The sequence below is a fragment of the Diachasma alloeum genome, unplaced genomic scaffold, assembly GCF_001412515.2.
Source record: "Diachasma alloeum isolate Michigan unplaced genomic scaffold, Dall2.0 Dall_scaffold_00354, whole genome shotgun sequence".
NCBI classification, from domain to species: Eukaryota; Metazoa; Arthropoda; class Insecta; order Hymenoptera; family Braconidae; genus Diachasma; species Diachasma alloeum.
Window position 1 is genome coordinate 721,312 of NW_021680493.1, and position 24,708 is coordinate 746,019.

The 24,708-nt window shown below is 38.1% G+C and overlaps 2 protein-coding genes across 3 annotated transcripts; one reads left to right on the plus strand and one right to left on the minus strand.

Moving 5' to 3' along the window:
• The first annotated feature begins 1,060 nt into the window (after nucleotides 1-1,060).
• LOC107041089 (beta-1,4-glucuronyltransferase 1) lies at nucleotides 1,061-14,804 on the plus strand. Of its 2 annotated transcripts, none has more exons than XM_015261471.1 (5): nucleotides 1,061-1,333; nucleotides 8,756-9,264; nucleotides 10,302-10,670; nucleotides 11,753-12,091; nucleotides 12,404-14,804. In XM_015261471.1, the coding sequence occupies exons 2-5, from the start codon at nucleotides 8,917-8,919 to the stop codon at nucleotides 12,842-12,844; spliced, it is 1,497 nt and encodes a 498-aa protein (XP_015116957.1). In that variant the 5' UTR covers nucleotides 1,061-1,333; nucleotides 8,756-8,916; the 3' UTR covers nucleotides 12,845-14,804. The 2 variants fall into 2 exon arrangements, with proteins under 2 accessions (XP_015116957.1, XP_015116958.1); XM_015261472.1 differs by lacking the exon at nucleotides 1,061-1,333 and adding an exon at nucleotides 3,582-3,669.
• LOC107041088 (serine/arginine repetitive matrix protein 2) lies at nucleotides 14,788-22,594 on the minus strand. Its single transcript, XM_015261470.1, has 2 exons — nucleotides 22,102-22,594; nucleotides 14,788-20,468 (listed from the first exon to the last, which is right to left on the minus strand). The coding sequence occupies exons 1-2, from the start codon at nucleotides 22,403-22,405 to the stop codon at nucleotides 17,869-17,871; spliced, it is 2,904 nt and encodes a 967-aa protein (XP_015116956.1). The 5' UTR covers nucleotides 22,406-22,594; the 3' UTR covers nucleotides 14,788-17,868.
• Between the last annotated feature and the right edge of the window lie 2,114 nt (nucleotides 22,595-24,708).

Consider the following 24,708-nt stretch of genomic DNA (forward strand, 5'->3'; position numbering starts at 1 on the left):
TGGAATATTGGTAATTGAGAACATTAAAATGTTGCTTTTGGGATTAGCTGGAGCGGAATGGGGATGAGAAATTGAAATCTTTGTTTCTTTTGATGGGAGATAAAGCGAGGAAATTGATTGAAATCAAAAGTTTAAACGTTTGAAATTTTTTGAAAAATGTAGCGACAGATATTTTTGCATTTCTAACATTGGGGTAAAACAATGGCGATTTTAACTAGTTATTATTTTTCTCAATACAGATTTTTTTCAGAATAACTAGAGGCTCCGCAGTTTTGAAGGGAAGATAAACACGATAAAATTGTTTTTTTATGATTTATATTCTTATAATTTTTTTTTCAACGAACAAACAAATTTTGTGTTTAAAGAACTCTTTTTTTGAAACATAAGAGTTATAAACAAAGCACTATTGATTACTCAATTATTATGAATAATTGTTAAAGTGCCCCATAATCCGGGAAATCAAAAGAAATATGAATCAATCCAAAATTAATCTGAATGACAAACAAAAAATTATAGTCCACAATTTCTCTGTCCCCATTTTAAACCGAGATATTAAAACCATATTCCCCTTTTAAATTCATTACAAAATTATTTATCATAAAAATGCATTGCAGTGTTTCCTCAATTTTTCTCGATCGAAATTATAAAATTTCAAAAACCGAAAAAAGTGTCAAATTTCTTATTTAAAATCGCATTTTAATTAATTTTTAAATTAAAAAAAAATAATGATACTCAAAAATTTATCCTTCCTCATTTTAAACCGAGAAATTAAAACCATTCCCTGCTTCTCACATTCATTACAAAATTATTTATATTAAAATAATGCATTGCCGATTATATAAAATGCCAACAACCGAAAAAAATGTCAAAATTTTCATTCAAAATCGCATTTTTCAATTCTTCACAATGCGAAATTGAAAAAAAATCAAACCTCCCTAAGTAATCATGTAATAAAAATTTATTACATTTTGATGTGAACTGTTTCCGAAAATCGCCATCAGGCGGAAGCATAATCGCGCCTCTCGGAGCTCTACATCAGTCACAGATCGAATTCCGTTATATACACTCGCCAGTCAGTCGGGCACGTACACACCTCGTGGAGTGGTTCCACGAGACCGACCCAACACCAGACAAGGGTGGCAAAAGGGAAAACCAGAAACCCGAGAATTAAAAAATAAAAAATAAAACTGAAGTGAAATTTTCAAGTGACTCGGCGACCCCTCGGGCTCGCACAAACCCATCGGAAATATTTGCTCAGATAATCTCGCGGGTTCCTCGGATTTCGGTGCCGAATGGACCAGAGTTTGCCGCGATGTCAGCTGTAACACTCGAGGTACGAAGTAAATCCCATTTCACTCCGATTCACTCTCGCCTGATCGCTCATTCCTCATTCAACCCGTCCCAATGCCCCATTCGACAGTGCAATCGCTCCACAAATATGAGATTATCTCTTGCCGGAGTGATTCCAAAAAGAACTCCCAGAAGACCTTTTTCATTACAGATTTAATCATCTTCTAAATCCGCAGGATCATTATTTCATTCCACCCACAATCACAGCAGATATTTTTAAAAAGTCCTCTGTCATTTTTCCCCGTCCTCGCTCCCGAGATAACGAAACAATCAACGAAAGCGTCAATCATCCCACTTGCAATTCTATGATTTTGTAAAAAATTTGTCACAATTTAATGGAGAAATTGTGATCAACATTTCCTCGAGCAGTCGAGTAGAAGTGGAAGACACCCTGTCCGTCAGGGGAATGCACAGGGGTCATTTTAATTCCCACACCCTCAAAAATCAATAAAAACGGAAAACCCATTTTTTCCACACATGCAATAATTTTATAATGCCCAGTAGAACCAAAACATCGATGTCTACTTTTAGCGACACGTGTAGAGGCGCTTAGTTACTTCAATTACAGCAAATAAAATATGAATTCATGGCCACAGTAGGGTCACTCGTGTGATGAATTCTTTAAAAGGTATTACATATGATCGAACAGGTCGGTGGGGAATGTTTTATAGATTAGGTTTCGCTTTCCTGTAACGTGGGTATTGTGGAGCTAATGCACTTTGCATGGAAGGACTCGGGGGGGAGTTTGGTGCATTATAGATCACGCACATGCGCCCAATTCTGTGGCAAGTATTGCATGGGAGCGTGCATATGAGTGAGTTGCGAACGTTCTTGGAGGGATTGGAGAGGAAATTAATTGCGGATTGACGAATTGAGGATTAGGGAGGTTCGAGGATTGGTGGAACTGGGAAAATTAATAGTGAAATGGGACGATGGGGTGAGGACGATTAAAATTGTCGTAATAACTGATTTTGTAGAGCGAATTGAGGGCTACAAGAAAGGTCATGAAAAAAATTCGCCACCCCCCTTAGATTTCGAGATATTCATTGAAAACTGGCCAATCGTCAAAATTGACTAGAACCGTTTTACCGCTTCGCTACCGAAACGATGACTTTGAAAATTTGGGAGAGAGGCGAGAAACATCGGTTGAAATTTAATGGTTCATGAAAAAAAAACTTCTAGTAATTTCTCCTCACTTCACGCGTCATCAAGATAATTCAACGATTGATGAGAAATTGAAGGAAACTTTTAAAGGTTTTCATTCCATCTCTAGTAATTGGGGACTGCAAGAGCTTAAACCCAGAAGATATTTTCTTGTGGATGAGAAAATATGTGACGAGAAAGTTTTTTTGATGGTATGACTCGTTATCCAAGTAGTTCAGTGATAACAATTTGGAAAATTGGGTTGAATTCGTAATTTTTAATGATTGTATCACTATCTCGAGAAGTTTACCGAGAAAAAAAAAATCATTTCATCAACACGGAATTTTTTCACGCCAGTCATTTCTAGGTGATTCCAGTTGGGCTCCAGGTGTTACAATTATATCGAACTACAGAATGATTATGCTGTACATAATCGTAAATGAACTCTGCCGGAACTTATTAGCGTTTAAAATTATTCGAAATTAATTTAGCTCGAAGAATTCGCAATTCAGGAAAAATAAATAATAACGTAGGCAGCTTCAAGGTCATGTGCAACGCACCCATTCTATCATGGATCATAATTATAGGTCATGAAAGTTAATTTAGATCATCTGGATATGACCGATATGCTGGAGAAATACGTTATTCGAAGAGTCGATATTAATCTCGAACAAATATTTACTCAGCACACTCTAATATTCTCTCAAATCTTGTTTGTAGATAAGAGAATTTTAAAGATGTAGGAAGTATTTTAATGAAAGGGTATAAACTTGATGAATTCACTCGCCAAATAACTTTTCAAAAGAGTGGATATTTGTCCATATATTGTAGGATCGCCTTCTTTACAGAGTCGTCATTAAAAATGCAAACAATCTAGTATTTGAATAATTATATCTCAGTCGGAACAGTGCTCTTGCCCACGGCCCAGGGCAGACTGTCCACGGTCCCGTTCCTTATGGGGACCTCAAACCCAGGTTCGTCATTTGTTTAGACTACATCGTCTACATCTGCGTCGACAACGGATCGATTGCTGAGAGGATGTTTACGCTAAAGTACGCCAGCACCTCTCCGAACAAAGCCATTTCAGTCCCGAGTTATGATCATTCGGTTCCAGTATTTTAAGCGTGAAAAATCTCTCCTTAAAGAACAGTTTTATTGTCATTATTGGATTTATGGGTAGGATTTAATTAATAACTCTGTGAATTTAATTTGACTGACTCTTTATTCACTCGCACAGTATAAACACAGTTTTAAGACCCTCAGTCTGAAGAATTTTATCTGGTGACACTGAAATGTGTCGAGCTGTGTAGAGATTGATTTTTGAATACTATTTCGTTCCATGAAATCCAATAGTCATTTAAATGGGTTCTCGAGAAACAAACGAAAGATAACTCAGGAAATTGAACTTATCACTACCTAATTAACGTGTCGGTTAATTCACTTATTTGGACGATAATTGCGAATAATAATATAATATAATTGTGAATAATAGCGATTTTTGGTCATTTCCGAACTATAATTGGCGCCAAAATTCATGACATTTTATTGACAATTTTTGGTGAAAATTTCATCTGTTTAAAAAATTCGTTCTTTGAGTAATTAATGATTTAAAAAAACATTTTATCGTATCAACCCCATCAAACCGAAGATAGTGTTATGTCTGATGTCTCATTTTAAAGGGGTTTCCATATTCTTTGAGTGTGTCAAAGGGCGATTTGGTAGCTTGAAAAAAAATTTGTTGGACAAAAACTAGCAATTTTCAAAAAATTATAGTTCCCTCAATTATCCATATTTTTGAATTGTTGTTTTTTTCAAAAATTTTCTCTAATCGTAATTTTTTTCACAAAAAAATTGATACGGAAATCGCCTGCATCTACTTTGTGTCCTGCTGATTTGGCGCGGATTTGCTCACAAATAGTCGATTATTCTCATTTGAACACAAAATTGGATCAGTCTTACCGATAGAAGAATTCCTACAGAAAATATTCCGTACATTAACACAATTATCACGTTGTGTTGATAACTTTTCTAACGAGAATGTCGAAAACTAAACGGAAGTATTGTTTACAAACTCGGTCAAGGGAATTTGTAATCGGTCTCGCCCTCTGGCAGTGTCAAGAAACGCCTCAGGGTTTCTGAGTGATAAAAGTCCGTAATGAGGGAGAAAAAAGCCATTCCAAACAGACTGTGTGTGCCGTACGGTGTACATGGAAACTTCAACGCTTAAATCGAAAGATATGACCTTGTAGAAATTGAGGTGGATAACCGTGAGAGGCTGAAAGCGAAAGAAACTCAGTGAAAGCCTCACCGGCATAAAGAAATGTCTGATTATAAGTAAAATGGTTCAAAATCGTGTTAATCGCTTCATTACCATGAGAATACGCAATTGATGATGATTATTTCTATGGAACCACATCAGATGAGCCCGGTAATAACGATCCATTGGGAAAGATGATAATGATTATTCATTAATATTAATTGAGTTTGAGATTTTTTTGACTATGGTGAGATATTCATAATATTATAATGAATGATTGACGGTTTCTGGAAAAGGGAATGATTAGGGAATGATTATGAATCTTCACTGACCTCATTAGAAAGTCGAAATTTTTAGCGTGAAGTACAGAAATAACTCCCGAGTATTGGAAAATTCGTTTTTTTTCCCATTTATCTTACCCAGACTGTTTGTGAGAAGTTCCATCGGCTACAGGCAAGGCCCCCTCATTTTTTTTCAGAATCATCCATTTTCCAGATGATTTCTGAAAATTTACGGAAATTTGATCCTTGAGAGAAATTCGTTCTAGTTTTCGAATTAATGAGATAATCATTAGCGCGCCATTTTGTACGTAAAACCATTCAAAACCTTTTCTGTAGGGAATTTCATTGTGTCATAAAAAGGGGTTTTCTTGAATTGGTCATTCTCGAGGCGATTGATAAATTTGATGAAATTCTTACTAATTGTTGAATTATCTTGGTATTGGAACATTCCACATGACGTTATCAGAAAACTATTTTTGTAGATAATTTTATGGGCTTTATGAAAGGTCTCTTAACGTTTTTCCATTGGATTATCTTCGAAGTGATCAACGAAAAGGAAGAAAAGATGGATAGTTAACAGAAATATTTGCGCCTTCTCGAACTTGACAAAAAAATTTTAATTTCGCTGGTTTTCCGTTGCAATGGTTAATTTTCCAATACGGTCATCCCGTAAGGGCCTAAACATTCCAGTGTTTCATCCAATCTTCTAGGCTATCTGGAATTTTGCAGGGGTTTTGAAAAAATCATCAATTTTTTGATTTTTTTCGACCCCCCTGACCACGCCATAAATACCATTTTCATTTACGATTCGGGTACGAACTCAGCATCCCGAATTCTCGAGACAATTCAGCAAAATCAACCAAAATTTGATATTTCAAATAATTCTGAGTATCTGTGGGCATCGCTCAAAAAATGATGACCCTATGGAATTTTAAACCGGTTGCATACGTCAGGTATTAAGCGTTCGTCGAATATATTACCATCACTTGCTTAATTTTGTTTTTGCTACCCATTTCATAGGCTTTCGGAAGTGTCTGTACTATCTATGTAACTAAGGAAATTAGAAAACTTTTGATTTCAAGAAATTCCATTTGCTGAGGAATTCATATTCCGAAAAAATTGTGGGACATGTATAGAGTCGAAAAAATGAACGTGACATCGAAGAAATTATAATAGTATATTTCAGGGCGAGTGCCATGGGGATTTTTGATCGCGTGGAGTTGGCGTCCGAGGCGAAGGCGAGGACTGGCCAACCACGCGAGTAAAAAAAATCCATGGCAATAGCCGTGAACCATATTTTTCCGTGGTGAATTTTACTTTTACGAGTTTGGGGAAGGGTCACTTCCCCGGACGAGGAAAAGTGAAGATCAGTACGCAAAAATCCTTTTTTTCTTCGTACATACTATTATAGTAGATTATGTCTTAAGGCGTTTCATAGAAAAATTCAAAATAATGAAAAAAAAATCTCCCTCCCTCTAGAAAAGGAATTACCGTATTCCGAAGGTCAGTTATTGGCAGTCGCGTGTCTCCAGCGACGTCTGAAAACGTGGAGATGAATTCTTGAGGATTCCCAAGTGCCAATAATAAACCGTTTGGAAATAATCCCCCACAAAACCATCTAAAGAAATAAAGTGAAAGGTAGAAAATAAACTCGGTGACTCAGAAGCATCACCAGTACATCCTTGATACGAAAAAAAATTCATGATATTTCCGCCTTGAAAACCTCGTTTTTTTTCTCGAACAACAGAGTAACAAAAAACGTTGATCACAACACGTAACTGCAGGCTTCTATAATCAATTTCATTTTATCTATTTTATCTTGGAAATACTTTTCTGGTATCAGGGTCGCTAGTTACAGCGGTTTTGTATCATTGAAAGGGTTAAACATCGAGATAAGATTTCCATGTGGAGAATCACGAGATAACGGCTGAATCGCCAGTTTTAAACATGAACAATCATTTCTTTCAGGGATATACCGATCTTCCAGATGTTGAGGAAAACGTTGTTTCAAGTTCGTAGAAATTACCGCAACTCTATTGGTCAAACTTTTTTCCTGTATTAAGGGGTAACGAAGGTTCACCGTTTCCTCGAAATTTTCAAACAAATTTTCTGCTCAAAGTTATTAGTATTTTTCGAACCCGAAGCACATTGATCTTCATCATCGCCTCCTGACGATTAATGTGCTTCGATTAGTAAAAATGTCGATCACTTTCGGGAGTAAATTTGTTTAAAAAAATTGGAAAATTAGCAGCATTCTGCTATCCCTTAAGAGGAGGTTCACTCCGGAAATTTCCTCAAGAATCGGATTTTCTTCGTCAAAATTGTCTCCGGCCACTCAAAATTAGGGAGTCCAATTTTTTACATCGAAAATTCAACTTCACAAACATCGTCAACGTATTTTTTTATAGGTTTTTGAATGATTACAAATTTTCGTTCCTTAATTATCAAAAATGCGCGCGTTGGGATTAATTTTCAGCGTCACGGGAGGTGATTTCATGATTTCGAATGATTTTATTAGTTCGAAATCGTATGATTTCAAAATGATTTCGGAGAGCTGAAATCCCTTGATTTCAGTGATTTGGGTGATCTCACGTGATTACAGAGTGATTTCAGAATGATTTCATGCCGGAGTGGCGCCGTGATTTCGGGAGTGAGTGGCCCCTCGAACTCTCTGTTTCTTTTTCGTCATTTCAAATCCTCCCATTAAAAAAAATGAAAAAACGTATTTCAATAGTTAGAAAGTAGTGGGTCGTGGAACTCAGTGATTACGGACACATTTTTTGTTATCGAACTCGGTCAGTCGCGTCCACTTCCGGTCATCGCATCCGCACCGGATTTTCATATACACGTGCTTGTTTCTCTTAAATCAGTGCATCGATTTTTATTGTTTTCATTTCACATTTATTTGTCTTTCCAATGCCTGGACTAGAGATTTTGTGGAGGTTTTTTTTTCGTCGGTTCAGTTGTGAAGAATAGCCGCTTCATCCTGCTGGATGAATTGTTGAGAGATGATGACACACGATTTCACCTCCGCTTTTCCCTTTTCGCTGTTGCCCATTGCTCAAGCCACTCACCATCGTCATTACTCACCGTCTGTCGTTTTTTATCTCGAATTAATTGTCCAACTGCTTCTGTGTTTAGCGTCTTTGTCAGCGGGTCAAACGTTCCAATCTTGCGGTGGCATTGCCACTCACTTTATGGCCATTTTTAATGATGAACAGGATGAAAGTGTTGAAACAATTCCAAATATTTTATTTTATTATCTTTATTGTGTCACAAATAGATATTCAAATATTGGGTGATTCCATTGTTCTCAAGATGATCTATTTCAACAATTTTTATTAAGGATGCCTATTCGGAACCGCAAGTCTATGCTTGCGGTTCCTGATCCTGAGATTTTTTTAACGATTATATTGCTATCAATTTAAAAAAATAATGATAACTCTGTGTTAAATATTTTGAATTTTCGCTTTCAATTGAGGGAAATTGTATTCTAGAATAGTGACAATTGTTTCTTGTGAGTGACGATTGTTCTTTTTCCTCTCATTTTAATTTTTCCAAGAAAATAACACCGAAAATCGCTCACTTATCCTCCCCCATGCATTTCACGAAGAAATACTAAATCAACATCCGTCACGGTAACACCGGTTACCATTATTTATGATCAATAACAGTGCCAGCAGTCGTTCTACATAACTCAATACCTGTTAATTATTGTATTCAGGGTCAGCCGACGGTCTCTGCATTCCACGTGCGATGATGTATTGGCGCTAAATTCACCGCAAAAGACAAAACATCATTTCAACGAAGAAAAAAGAGAAAGAAGAAACAACGAGTGAAGTTGAAATCATGAACTATCCCTAGCATGAATTACAAAGAGATGAAATGAGCGTTATGACAAGACGAAATTGGGCCCTGAGGCTCTCGATAGTCCTCAATATCTGCGTTTTGTTGTATGTCTGTGCACATTTTGGATCTTGGCAGGAGGAAGGGACCAACTGGGACACTGGTGGTGCTGTTGTTCCACTAGTGTCGAATAACATCTTTGGTAGTGAAAGTACTCAAATTAATTCGAGTGTGAGAACAGCTCAAGAGGCTAAAGCTACCAGAGTCACGGGGGTGGATAGGTATGACAAGAAGAATGCCGTTACGTCAACTATTGGATCTGAGGGTGGAACTAAGGGGGCCGATGCCACGAAAACCGCTGGGAAGGAGGAACTCGAGGGACAAGCTGTAAGTCATATTGTTTATTTGATAATTGAGCAGACTGACGCCAAATCAGCAGTTGTCGAATAGTCAGAAAGATGTTTCTGAGGAATCGAGAATATATTTTTAATATTTTGATATAGGATAATTTTTCTGGCTGTTTCACACGGATGGTGCAACTTTTTACATTAAAAAGAAAAACGAAATTAGCTGTGTAGGGGTCGAATTTCAAAAAATTAACTCGTAATTGCTGTAGTAGACATTTTTCCAAAAATTTTGAGAAAACCTCTCCCTTTTAGAATTGATTAATCATTTATTTCATATGATGAGAATCAGGGATGGTCATCAATATTAAATTTCATCAATATTAAAAGCATTTTTAGCACTTAGCTTGGTAGCGGTTTAAATATACTTATCAAAATTTAAAAATAGTTTAATATTGTTAATTTATCATTTCCGATTAATGATGAATTAAATATTTGATAATATGGAAATTAACGTTTTCATTAAGTAAATAATTCTAATATTTTAAGGGGGATTTTCGATTGACCAAATAATCGGCAATTTTACTACCTAAATTATTAGTTAATAAAATATTTCAAAATTTGAGAATGATATTAACCAAATGAAGGGTTCAAAATTTAACAGTAATTATGATTTATAGATATGATTATCCCTGATTAGAATGGTTTTATTGAAATCAATAGATAAATTGATTAAATCAGTGTCAAATGAAGAATTTTATTTAATTCAAAATACCCGATTCCTCTGAGTGCACCGAAACCCTATTCCTCTAAAATTTATTTCCACCCAAAACTTCCAAAGGAAAATTCTCCTCTTCCCTTTATCTCTTATAAATCATTTCAGATCCTTCCTCCATGAAACCCGGAAGAGTGAAATACCTGCGACATCCTCTGGCCATTTCTCGCTCCCCACTTCCTCCCCCTGACCATTTCCAGGCGAGTCCACAATTTTTCCTGTCATATAAAAGCCATCCACTGTCTCGTAAAACTCATTTTCCATTCTCTCTGGTTATAAAATTCTAATAAATATCGATATTTCAGAATTCGCCACTGGCCCAGCCATCATTAAGCCTGGAGGACATACTGGGATGCAAAGATAAGAGCCAGGAGCCTCGAAAAGCTCAACGTGGTGATTACTGGGTACTTTACAATTACGTACCAATGACAATGGCAGTTAAATGCTGGGAAACATTAACATACACGACACACGCTGATTACACATTTCTGGACAATCTTGAGCCACTTTTGGAACGATGGAGGGCACCGGTATCGATTGCAATGCATGCACCGGGTTACGACTTTCAGACGACAGTCGACTCAATCAAATACTTGAGAAACTGTGGTAGTGAACTTGTCTCTCAACTTGTAACCTTTCACGTGTACTTCAGCAGCAAACACGTGCCTAAAGTGGTTGGTATCATCTTCAACACTCCTTCATGTTTGTTTACATGTGAAACGATGGTTTTCAACTTCAGATCTGGGTGGATTATGCTTCGAATGTTATCTCGATTGTTTTTCCATCTTCATAATTTATTTATTTATTTATTTATTGTATATAGACCAAACAGCGCTTAAATATAATTGCTTAAATAAGTGTTTAATTACATATAGTATACACATAGTAGGCGAAGGCGCGATTGAATAATGGTAGACATAAGTCAGTAAATATCAGAGACAAGTTGCGAACGCAGGGATTTTATATAATGTAAAATATAGCACAATTTCCCTTGGATTTGACATCACGCAGGAGTCAAACAAAAAGAAAAAAAAAGAGAAAAAGAGTCAATAAAAGTAGCAAAAAGTTAACATTTTCAAAGAGCGTTTTTAATAAAGATTGAGAAATAAGTCCGATAGAGAGGAAATAGTGCATGGATAATTTATCATGGTATCTAAGGATCTGACAGCCATTGACTACTGTGGCAAATGACGACCTAACAGCCATTAGATACATCAAATTATCAATTTGCAATTCCCTTCCTATTGGGTTTATTTCCCAATATTATTCAAAAACGCTCTTTGAAAATGTTCAGCTTTTTTCAACATATTTTTGATTGTACAATACTAAATTTTGGGGACTCGAGGGCTATGTAAAACTGAACAGCAATTGGAGATCATTTTAGATTATCAAAATAAAAAACACAACCAAGAGCCCGTTTGAAAGATAATCCACCCGAGCATTAAACTTTTTTTCAAAATGTTTGTTAGATTCCATCAAATAAAACCAGATATTTTTTCCAATTATCTGAATTGGATCACAGAAAAATTGATTTTTTTGAGTTTTGTGGTTTCACTGTTCGGTATTTATTCGTTTTTAGACATATGTAATCTATCTTCAATGCATGAGAAATCTCATTCCAACAGTCTGCGACTTCTAAAACTCATAGTGGTCTCTCCTTAAAATTCGCTGAAATTTGTTGGCTGAAACAAAACTTGTTTAAGAACTTATTTGTTTTTCTTTCCATGTCGTAACAGTTTCTGTGATATTCTTACAGGTTCCCACGAGTAAAGATGTCGTAAACGACGTATACAACTGCAGTCTAGGCCCACCATGGGCAAATCCCCAAAACAAGAACAAGATGTACAAGAATGAGAAGAACCTTTTGTATCCAGTGAATGTTGGTCGTAACATAGCTAGAGAATCAGCAGTAACTCATTATTTATTGGCCAGTGATATCGAGCTTTATCCGAGTCCTGAGCTGCCCGCGAGATTCTTGGAGATGATCAGGCGACGTGATCAGCCAGCACTGCTAAAAGCTAATCCTAAAGTTTTCGTTCTATCAATTTTTGAGGTGGACGAGAAGAGTTCACCCCCAAGGAATAAAACTTCACTGGTAGGCATTTTTCTTATTCTTCAATATTCGTTGTGAATGAATGAAAACTGTACAAGTCAATTTTGACTATTGACCAGTTTTCAATGAATATCTCGGAATCTAAGGCGGGTAGCAAAATTTTTAATATAACCTTTTTTGTAGAGCCGATTGAGAGCTACAACAAATATAATTACAAAAACTTCGCTATCTCCCTTAGATTCACAAATATTCCTCAAAAACGCAATTGGGAGATGAGTTGACTTAAACCGTTTTACCACTTAGCTACTGAATTAAAATTATTGAGGTACAAGAATAATCATTTCTGCTTTTCAGCTCAAAATGCTAAAATCAGGATCAGCAATACCATTCCACAAAAAAGTGTGCTCGGCTTGTCACAATATACCAAAAAGTAAAGAGTGGCAAGAAGCACCAGAAACCGAGGGTCTGCACATATTCCACGCGGGGAAGCGGACAGGTGCCTTCATCCACTGGGAGCCAATATTCATAGGAACAAATTCTGACCCTTGGTACGACGAGAGACTGAGCTGGGAGGGTAAGAGTGACAAAATGACACAGGGCTATGAACTCTGTGTCCTCGACTATGATTTTTTAATTCTCGACAATGCATTTCTCGTTCATCGACCTGGCATTAAATCACACAAGAAAGATCAGAAGAGAGATATGATAACTGCTAAAACAAATCTTTTTATAAAAAAAATCATAGTACCAGAGCTTAAGATCATGTTTGGAGTGAGAAAAGGTTGTGCTGTGTGAGAAGCAAATTTTTTTTCTGTCGTATTTTTTCATATTGACTGATTAAATGATGGGAAAACGTGATAAATCCCTGGAATATTCAACCTCACTATTTGTCACTCCTGTTTGTTATAATTAATTATTAATTACTGTTAAGATGATTCCTGGGGACTCGATTGGACAAATTTAAGATCAATTTATGTTTTTTTTATTTGTTTGAAGTCGATCGTAAAGTGATTTTAGGGGAAAATGACGAGAGACCTTCCTTGCGGGTTCCTCGATATTGTTCGTTGTTTGTCTCGTTATTAAGGTAATTCGGGAATTAAAGAGACGTGAGAAGTGGAATTTTCACTCTTTATCACTTTGCGACTGCAGTTTTTTTAATTTTCTTTCGTTTTGTTATCTTTTTGTCACACTTTTCGTGAATACGCGGAAGTATTTCAACGCTTCCAGTCCACGTCACGACGAGATTATAACGTGAAAGGGGAGCTATTGTGATTTTTTTTTTCGATTCATTTAGTAATGTAAATGTTCGACTACTTTGAAGATGAACGAAATTATTGGACGTAATCAGTGTGACACATTATATTCCACCACTTTACTACGAATTACGATAATAATTATGTATTTGTTATTCTGAGGAAGACGAAAATGGGCCAAAATAGTACTTAAAAGAAGTTGCGAGAGTTCACCAAAGAGTCGTGAAGGTCCAATCGAGTAAATAATAATTCTGAAGTGAATTGATGAAGAATAAGAAACGTTAGAGAAATTCATACATATATTTTTGCGAATATCTCTGCGAATAAGTCAAAATATGGGGAGATTTTTTCGTGAGATTTTGATTATCTGCAACAGATGTAATTGACAATTGATAATTGCCATTTAACGGTGTTGTAGCGGAGTCCATTAAATCAAAGAATTGAATAAAAAATTTTCAATATATTATTTAATTCATTTGAACACCGTTTGCAAAATATCGAGGACTGTGTGTGTACATAACAACAATAAAAAAAAAATTAAATTGTCAATTGTCAATTATTTAATCATCTTTGCGATGAGTAGCTTCGCGGAAGAATAATAAAAGATGTTTGCGGAGAATGGAAGTCACTTTGAAAACTATCTCTTGATAAATCCCTGTAGTATCTCTTGATAAATCCCTGTAGGAATTTTCTTTCCAATTACATTAACAAAATAATCTTCAAATTTGTTGTTGGACCATGCAATTCACTCATCTTCCAACTCTTCATCATTCAACAACAGAATTACCTATTATTTTCTACGTAATCTGTGACTCAAGTAACCGAGAAGAAAAGTTTGTAAATAATGTACACTTGTGCGTCTCGCGCCTTTAATATTTAGTGAAATTAAGAAAAAAAGATGGAAAACTACGAGAGAGTGAAAGAATCATCTCTTGCTCCCGCAGATGATAACTGTGCCTTATCGCCTCTGTCCTCAGTATGAATCGTTGTAAAAAGAAAGAGATATAAGGATCGGCTGAAATGCTGACGTGACTTTTATTGTATGAATGTACGTGTAATCTATTGCCAAGTTATATTTTTCAGTATTTGAATTAATAAAGATCATCGATGGATAGGACAATCGAATAAAAATCGAAATATTTGTTAGAATCCCCTGATTTTGTGGCCGATATGAATGATTGAATTCAGTGGAGAAGTTGTAAAATAACCGGAGTCGTATTTCCTCTTATTGATTATGAAATTTTATTGGTAATTACCCCCTTTTGACATTTTCTCCTAGAATCATCCCACTCTATCCCTTCTCCACTGAATTAATCCCAAAATCAGAATAAGATTTTATCGAACTACAGTAATGAACAAATGTATTCGAAGAACCACTGTAAATAATTACTCTTAAAAAACTAATGTCTGAAGAAATCAAAGGAAAAGGAAAGAAGACGTGAGGAGAAAATAAATGCACATTTTTTGAAATAAACAAGACAAATAAGTATTGACAATTTATACTTTTATTATTAATTATTCTTCACCCCAACTCTGAAGCCTCTTCATTCCATTAAAATATACAGATTTCAATGCTTCTGGTGCTGTTTCCACGCATCAATTAAATCACATGTTTTTTTTCTTGTTCGAGTTCACTTACGCTTTTTCAATTCATTTATTTATAATTGTGGGCCCACCACATTAATCTAAAATCCTCGAAAATAAAAACAAAATGATGAATTCTCACAATCTCTGATTGTCCTAATACTAATTTGATTAATTCAATTTTTAAAGCGAATCAACTCGATAATCAAAAAATACTTGATCTCATTTTCTTCTACTACAAATAATATAGATTTTAATCTATAAATCACTCTATGATAATTAAATCTTAAGTCGTATATATAATTTGTTCATGTGCACAACTTGCACACAAAATAATTTTTCAATCAATCAAATAATTTGTTGAATCCAGTATTGAAATGAAAAAACGTTCTTATTTCGAGAAGTGATGTTGCGAGTATAACTGATACATGACGAGAAAAAGTCTCGAGATATTCTTTGTTGGAAATTCAATTCTTCGCAAAGAATTCCCTTAAGATAATTTAAAAATTCATTAATTCCCGAGCCAATTAGATAATTTATAAGAAATTTTTTATTTTGAAAAACTTCCAATTTTTTGGATCATCTTCGAAATTGTAGAGTTTATAAAAGTGTCAACAGACATTCTCTACAGAGAATTCAATTCTCTAGACTGAACACCTCTTGACATTTTCCCCTGAAGCCATTCATCAGCGAAATAATCGTATAGTTGATATCGATGTCGGTCATCAATTCCGTTTGACCATTTCAAAATAAAATTCCAAAATTTATATTCCAATTTCATTACATATACGACTGCCCCAAATTTTCCAATCACTCTGTTCATAAATTCACTCATCTGTACACGTAAAACACTATCGAGGTATTATTTATATCTTTATACTCTTTATAATTCTCAATTTCACATTTTTTTTCGCTTATTAGCCACTCAGCTTGGTAACTTAATAGGCACGTGTCGTTATAAATCTTCTTTTTTACATTTTAGGTAATTTTAGTATTTTTGTCATTTTTTCTACAGCTTAAATAATTTAAGTGGAGATCCCTGTAATTAGAAAGTTCATCAGAAATTTTCATTTTCCATTTAGTTTCTTAGTATAAAAGAAGAGGGACATCAGTCTAAACTCTAGTGTAGGGCGGTAATTTTGTGATGATGTATTTTAATCAATCAATTAGTTCGGTGGTGATGAAAAAAAAAACTCAGACAATGAATTATTCATGACGTGGAAATTCGTAGTGTAGTGTTAAAACAATAGAGCCATTTTTTACATTATGTTGTTGAATTAAATCAAGAAAATAGGAATAGATTTAAGAGAAAATGTCAGAGGACTTTTTTTTTCGTCGAAATTTTGACTTTTCTCCAAAAGTCACTTTTTTTTTTAAATAATTGGGAAATTAATAAAGATGTTAGAATTCATACCGGCATGCTGTCATTACCGGAATACTTTATTCTTCAACAAAATGTAAAAAATTGATCTGTTCTGTGTCGTTTCACCACTTCACTGTGAAATAAGTTTTAAAGGAAGACGATAAAGACGACATGATGGATTCAACGAACATTCCGTTGACTATCGTTGATTAATCAGAGCATCATGATAAGATTGATTCGTTAATTTACCGGAAGTTCGATTCTCAATTTTTTTTATTGAACATTTGATTATTTTATGTTTGGTGGGTGAAAAATAAGACTATTTCGATTCTAATTAGAAATTCAGAGTGAAATTTGTGTCACTAGGAAAGAATTGAAGTGTTGAAAGTATTGAAATAATCGAAAATTTGAGGTATTGATTGATCGTTTTGTGTTGCTTTTTTCATATTGGAAACAACAGTATAATGATAAAGTGAATGAAGAAGTCCGCGTGAAAGCTAATTTTCAGATTTCAGAAATCGTTCTTGTGGAAATTTTTATAATCAACAACAAAGGCCTTAGAAGATTCTTTCCCAGCATCAACCATCATCAAAATAATTATGTAGTTGATGAAGACTTTATATTTGATACAAATGCTCAATCATCAATTGAAAATTTATCTCAATGATGAATGATACAGAGAAAAAATGTACAGACATATGCGCACAAATTTCTGATGCTAATGACACAAATTGCATTATCCATTTATCAAAATAATCGTAACCCCCAAAAATAAAAATAAAACTAATGTGAAAAACCCTCAACTTCTATTTTCTCCGTTCACATAACAATCAACTAATTTACGTAACATAAAAATTATGGAAATATCAGTGTATTCCACAGTTCGGAAGAACATCAAGGGCTCAAGAGTACAATAATTCTCAACTCAAATGTTATATTTCTTGAAAAAGTTCCAGTAGGTAAAAAAAGACACTGCCGAATTCGACAGAATTCAAAAACGAAAAATAATAATCACCTAAACAAGAAAAAACCAAACTGAAGGAACAATACTATCTACAATTAAAAGAAAATTCAGTAGTGAAGTCTATACCTCGATGACTAAGCTTTTTTTGCTGGATATCTCATCATTCGAAGGACCTATCAAAACATTTTTTGTAGCTCCTAATTTTCATTAAATCTCGAAAAGAAAAACTGTCAAAATATTTGCAACGATTTCTTTTTGTAGCAATCAATTGTCCCTACAAAACTGATCCCAACTAAACAAGGAATAATTTCCTTCAAAATTAGTTTCGTCATCTCCCATAACTCCAAGGAGTTTTTGAACATTCCACAAGAGCCATTTTGCAGCTCTCAACCTCTGCAAAAAAGTCTTCATAAGAATTCTCCATCTCCCTAGATCCAAAGACATTCTCCAAAAACTCCCGCCATCCTATTCCCCCCATTCAGGCTCTCGTTTCAAATATCTCGAAATTTGAAGGACTGGCCTTTCATCCCCACTAACTATTCCCCAAAAAAAATCTCCCCTCTCCCCCTGAATTCCGAGATACCACCAAAAAAGTTCCCCCTCTACTCCCTTCACTACTAAAAACAATTCAATAACTCAGAATTCAAATAAAAATTTACTTCCCTAGCCGTTTGAGCCTGGATCTCGTGTTGAGCGACCTAGCACTGGGATTATAAGGACTAACAGACTTGACTCTCTTAGCAATCCCACCGACGCCTCCACCAACAGTTCCACTGCTCCCCCCGCCCCCAAGACTCGTCCCCTGCTTAATTTTTCCCTTGCCCCCACTGTTAGTCACCTTGCTCCCAACACTTCTGTTCTGCTTGACAATTCCATACTGATGGGCAACCTGAGGAGGCACCGTGTGCCCAGTGATATCAACATTCCTGGACCTCAGTGTTTTGATTGGAGTTGCAGCGATGGTGTCAGACCTCAGCCACATCTGAGGTGTGCTGGAGGGCTCTCCACTCCCTCTCCCAAGGGAAGTGCTCCTCCTCTCCCCGTAGGTGGACCTTCTGGAGCCCTTGGACTGGTCCCAGGGGCTGAGGGAGTCCCTGAGAGCAAAACTTCCTCGCAGTTGGACACGATTAACTCCATTGATCGATGGCCTCCTGATTGTCTTCACTGGGGTCGCCTTCTTCTCCAGGCTCCTCCGTTGATACCCAGGGGACATTTTTTCCTGATGAGAGTCCTTCGTGCCGGCCGAAGTGTAGGACGTTCCCGGCGTAGAACTTCGTGTCTTCGAGGCGATTGAACAGGCCGGCCATCTGACTCGACTCTGCTGCTTGGGCACTTGCTTCCCCTGATTGTCAGGATCATTCTCATCCCCCGGGCACCTCCTGTCCTCCGACCTGGTCCTCCTCTTCGAGCAGGGCTCCTGAACACCGAACATCTCCTCCTCCTTTTCAAACGTCGAACTGTGCCTCCTCTTAGCTGAGCCCTCTCTAATGGGATCCACCGACAAATCAACGGATTCTCTCATGCAATCAGCCACCTCTGCCTCCTTTTTCCCCGCCAATCTCGATGAAGAAGTTGCTGGCATCATCTGGGAGTGATTACCAACAACTGTACGTCTCTTAGCACTTCTAGCAATCAACAGAGTCCCCCTCTTCTCCGAAATCGTCGAGTGGGCTCTCCTTCTGGTAGTCAATGTCGTGGACACTTCCTTGATACTTTGAATACCAAACTGTGTGGATTTTCTCAGCCTAGGGCCATTCTTCAATTCGTCACAAGATCCCGAGAAATCACTCTGCCTCGTGATCTTGAAGGTCTCTGATTTCGTCGACATCAGCAATTTCTGAAGATTATTCGAAGGGTTCAGGAGTTTCCTGGACTGATTCAGAGGTGGAGTCTGGGTGGAGAGAGCCTCCAAGTCCTTGGATGGAGAGTCTGGTTTCTCTGATTCAGAATCCTCTGGTGAATCTTCGAGAGTTCTCTTGGCTTCCAAGTCATCAGCACCATTTTGGAAGGTCGCAGCATCACTCGAAGACACTTCAGCAACTTGAATGCTCTCTGAGGCCTTCAAATTCTCTGCAGATGACTTCTGAACCTCTGGAGATCCCACCGGAGATTCAGGTGCCTCATTGGCGACCGAAGGGGTCTCCACCGTTATTGACGACTGGACGACGTCGTTGCTGTCTTTGGACGATTCAGTTTTTTCAACGAGTTCTGATGATTCAGTCGAGGCTTTTGGATCCTCTGGAGCTTTCGAAACCTCTGGAGTATCTCCAGGGACTTGTGGAGGGGTGTGATGTGCACAGGAAGGGTACTGGGGGGGCTGATCATTCTTAAAATCAGATGCAATCCCCTCGGTTGCATCGCCAGTTGGATCCACAGTTTGAGGGACTGCAGCGGGTTCTTGTGACTGTCCAGGCTGTGGTCCTGGTTTACCAGCATACAAATCTCGAATGTATGGGTAGACTGATGCACAAGGACGTGGTTGAGGTTGTGGTTGAGGTGATTTTGGTAGTGACATTTTCTCTTTCTTACGAGACAAAAGGACTTCCCCTCGAGAAGGGCCTGGTGGGTCCAGCATCAGTGTTACAACACTTGTGTTATCAGCTCGCAGACGAGTGGAGGACCATCGCTCCAGGGCTGAGTCCACCAGGCTCTTTGATGGATTTATCCACATCTGGGTGTCAGTGCCATTGCCAGTCTGCTGGGAGGCAATGAAATGCTTCTCGTTGTGTCTCTCGGCTCGTTGAACCAGGGAGACTGCCACCTCAGGTGTCAGCATGTTCCAGAGGCCGTCTGTACCGAAGATCAAGCAGCGATGGGACTTGACGTCAACTGTGACGACCTTGACGTCGGGCTCGGGGGAGACAACGAAGGTGTCGAGCTCGGAGTTGTAGCTCCAGAGGTCCCCCAGGGATCTCGCCACTGCGAGGAAGGGAATTTCGTCGATGTGGGTGGAACGACGGACTGGGCCTTTGTGACCGATTCGAGGACGATTCCACACGACTCTGGGGACACCTGATTTCGAGACGACTTTGCCACCGGACTCCTGGATACGAGTCATCTCTGGAACTGATTCGGGCTTGTGGTCCTTGGTGAGGGGCCTGGCTTTCCAGTTTGGGTCCCCTTCGTCCTGGTAACCCAGGATTATCGCTGAATCACCGACGTGGCCGATGTAGATCTTGCCTTTGCGGATAAATGCGATGCTGGCTGTCGTGCCCGCTGTCGAGGGCAGACCTGACGCTGTCCTCGGCCATTTATCTGGAGACATGAGGATCGACGCTGATTAGAAGAAATTTAAATGGAGGTCTAGAGACGTTTGGGGAATTGGTTTTCGCTGAATTTTTTTTTTAGAGGTTTTTTTTTTAGACGAAATATGTCTTGGTACGTTGGGCTGGGAGCAGCTTGGGGTAATAGTGTAATCGAGGAAGAATTGAGTGAATGCCGGTCAGAAAAATAATGGGGCAGGCTTCTGAGGGACTTTCGTAGACGATGAAAAAGATTGCTTCGACTTTTTCGGTAAGATCATTTGGATTTGAGGTGGTGGAGGCTTCATGCAGGCTGATGTTGAGAGAAGTTATGAGGAGTTCTTAGTCTGCAGAATTTTCGGGGCTACAAAGATGGCCTTTCAATATTTTTAGTTAGTTTTTATAGACATTAGGGCCCGGGTGGGTCATCTTTAGAACGTCATCTTGATTTTTTTTATTTTAATAATGTGAAGTGATCTCTAATTGCTATTGAGTTTTACATAGCTGGAGTCTCCCAAAATTATGATTGTAGGGAAAGGTGGGGTAAAATGGACACTTTCGAATTTTTTTCAATTGTTTATAACTCAGAAACAAAGTTATCAATTGAGCTCAGTTTAGGCTCGTCACAAAGGGAAAGAAATGTTCTTTGTATTGGAAAAAAAATTATTAAATTTCATCTACATTTCAACCCCTCATTAACATTTAAACGAAAGTCAAAAGTGTCCGTTTTACACCAACCTTCCCTATAGTCAAAAAAACGTTGAAATAATATTGGGAAATAAACCCAATAGGGAGGAAATTGCAAATTAATAATTAGATGTATCTACTGGCTGTTAGGTCGTCATTCGTCACTTTTTGATTATACAATCATAATTTTTCGGGACTCCTGCGTGATGTAAACTCCAATGGAAATAGTGACACATTTTTCATTACGAAGATGGAAAAACAATCGAGATAACGTTCGAAAGATAATCCACCCGGGCCTTAAATGAAAATGGAGCAATAAATTTGATCTAATTCAACTCATTATTTAAATCTGATGTCCCTGTTGCCCCACCCTCCCCTAATTAATCTTTACGACCAACTTCATGTAACTTTCCACTACCCTCCCTTTCTCCTCAACTGCTCCAGCCCCATTAAACAATTTCCAAACCCATAAAACCGTTGAAAATTCCTGAACCTCAATATCCCCCAAACCTCCCATAAAACTCCCCAAGGCACCCCCTAATGACCCCACAACCTAACCATAAACACGTATTTCCTCATCACTCACACAACTTCCCCAAACGTCATCACCCAATCAACAAAAAAAAAACAATCAGCCCCACCAAAGTGACTCAATTCCTCCCAAAATAAATAACAATCACCTCCAGAAATGCAAACAATTCTCCTTAAAATCAATTTCCCAACCAACTGCTTCGAAACCCAGCAAAAGCCCTAAAAAAAATTCCAAAATTTGAGGTTATAACTCTCCATTACATAACCTAGATAGTCTAGCGAAAATGGGTGGAGGCGGAGTGGGGGAAATACGCGGGAGGACGACAGAGATATTTCCCACGGCTTCCAAATAAACAAGACCCCCCGGAAAACTCGCGATAACTGCTCTCCAATAATAATTATCAATCAAAAAGCACTAATCAACTAACCAAGTTCCCGCCACATGGCATAATGTGTATTAACATAACCATCGCGTATAGCCCTGAGCACATCCTCGTCCTTGTCACTCCAAAAGTTCTTCTGCTTGACAATAATATCCATGAGATGTTCCTTGGCGAATGTGGCAGCCTCGCCACCCCCATGTCCATCGAATATACCAAAAAACGCATACTCCAAGTCCTTATCATCGGACGTCTGTTGGTAAGCAACACTGAACATGTCCTCCATGTACTTTCTGCCGCCCTGATTGCAGTGTCCGGTTACCCGGAGGTTAACCTTGATGCTCAACGGCATCTTGATACCCCGGTGGAGCCTCCACCACCTTCCCAACTCAAAAAGAAACTCAACTAAAGTCAACAATCGCAACACCCAACCCTCAGCTTCTCTCTGTAATTAACCCAATGAAAAAACACAAATCGTTTTTATGACGTGCGATTTATCGTTACACATTGAACGAATCAGCGGACAAGAGAGACTGGAGCGGAAGCCTCGCATTTACTGACGAGTTCTGACTTATTCCGACGAATAGTGGGGCGTCTGGTACCCGTGAGACTACCGTCTCTCGACCAATCAGAGGGCGCAAACGGTTCTCCCCCCACTAGCCGGCGGGGTCGTTATTGTCGGTGGGTCACACGCATGAGGGGGGACGATGCCATTGGTCGACACATGGAAATCAACGAACACTAGGGGCAGATAACTGTGATGGAAACGCGCACGGACACGTTTCACAAGGGCTCCCCCTGCCCCTCGTGCTGTGGAAACTTTTACCCGCCGCTGAGTGTTGGCTGTATCGCTGTCTTGGAGATTATGCGAGGAAAATGGAACGCTAGCACGAGATTTTCAACGAAGAACACGAGGTAAGAAATTTGTTTATTAGGATCGTTTTTCAGTGCTCGCGTTGGTTTTTCGCGAGGAAAAACTTGGGGGAAAGGGATTTTTCGGTGATTATTTTGAGGTTAAAAAATGTTGGGAGACACCATTTTGCCTTTGTGGTCCGGATTGGCCGGCATTCGGGGTCGGGGATTGAGGTTGTGTGGTTTGTTTTGAGTGTACACACACAGACGCAAAGCAGTCACTCTGTTGCTGCCTGTCTCGCCTCTGCTTTCGACGTTTTCGACCTATTCATGCCGCGCAACTCGCCTCACGCAGGGGCATTGTTGTCACGTTTTATTGTCGGTGGAGTCTACAAACCGTTCTGAATCATCCGTATGTTGCCTTTGACGAGTCACTGGTTCAGTGAGGAAAACCGCCGTTCGATTCGAATTATCTTAGACGATTGATTATTCTTGGTTCGTTAAATTTTTTATTTCAGGGAATTTTTTCATTGATTTTAGCCTGAACACACGGATTTTTTATTGGATTAGGATTAAATAGTAAAACGGGTATAGCCGGACGTTTCTGAGGCCATTATTTTGCTGATGAATTATAAATATTTGCTTTATGTGGCAGAACGTATTTTGTTCATTTTTTATTTGCAATTGGCGATATAAATTGAATTTATTCATTGCGGTAATTTTGTGACAATACGAGAGGAGGCAAATGCAGCGATGGAGGAGGCAAATCATCATGAAACTATTTTTTTGACTCGAGAGATTGACGAAGTTGGTTGTTTGATTGTTGAAATGGCCGGGAGGGCTCCAGGGGCACGTGTTTAGATCCGTGGATTTTCCGGCGCGAGAAACGCTCGGATACGTAAACGCAAAAGTTTCTCGGTATTCGTAAACGTGGCAACGCAGCATGAGCCGTTCGAAATAGCACGGGTCGTTCGGCATGGGACTTTCGCCGTAGGTTCAATAACGCATCTTTTTTAAGCACAGGAAGAGAGAAAAATACCAATATCTGTACACCCAATTTTTTGATCGAATCGAGTGGTGAGGAAGCAGAAATTGTGAGATGTGCCCTTTGTCTGATCTCTAATTGGAAAAAAACTGGTTGAGAACCATAAAAAAAGGTCATTTAGCTTAGATACCAGCAGTTGCGCTCATTGTACTGGTTGCATCATCATTCGACAAGATGGCAGTCCCATCTGTATCATTTTCTAATTCAAATATGTTCAACAATGTTCAAATATGTAGCAACGATCATTGGATGATTGATGAAAGATTGTCGATTTTTTTTCCTGGAATACGTAACCAGAATTCTACAGTATGTGTAGGACGAATGTTTTGATAATCGACATTCAGGAAGAATAGGGATGTACTTTGTCTCTGTCTGCAGACCAACGTGGTTCGTGACTGTATCCAACTGTAATTTTCCATGTGTATGAATCACCTATACCGACAAGCGTACATGCAGATTACCTGCACAACTTCAGGCCAACTGGACAAACAATTCTGGTGAGCATGCCTGTGCATGGTGAAACCTGTCGAGTCTGACGCATCGTTTTTACCCCTCTCCTACGGTGACGAGGGGGCTGCCACGATGGCATTAATTTTTGATGAGTGAATACAATGTATCAAGTTGACGATTGTACTGATATTTGCATTAGCATGATTATTTTCTGTGTACATTATCGTTCGCACAGTGGATTATCAGTTTTATTTCGCATTTTTTTAAGAGATATAAGGCAATCAATATTTTCTGACGTAGTATTGGTC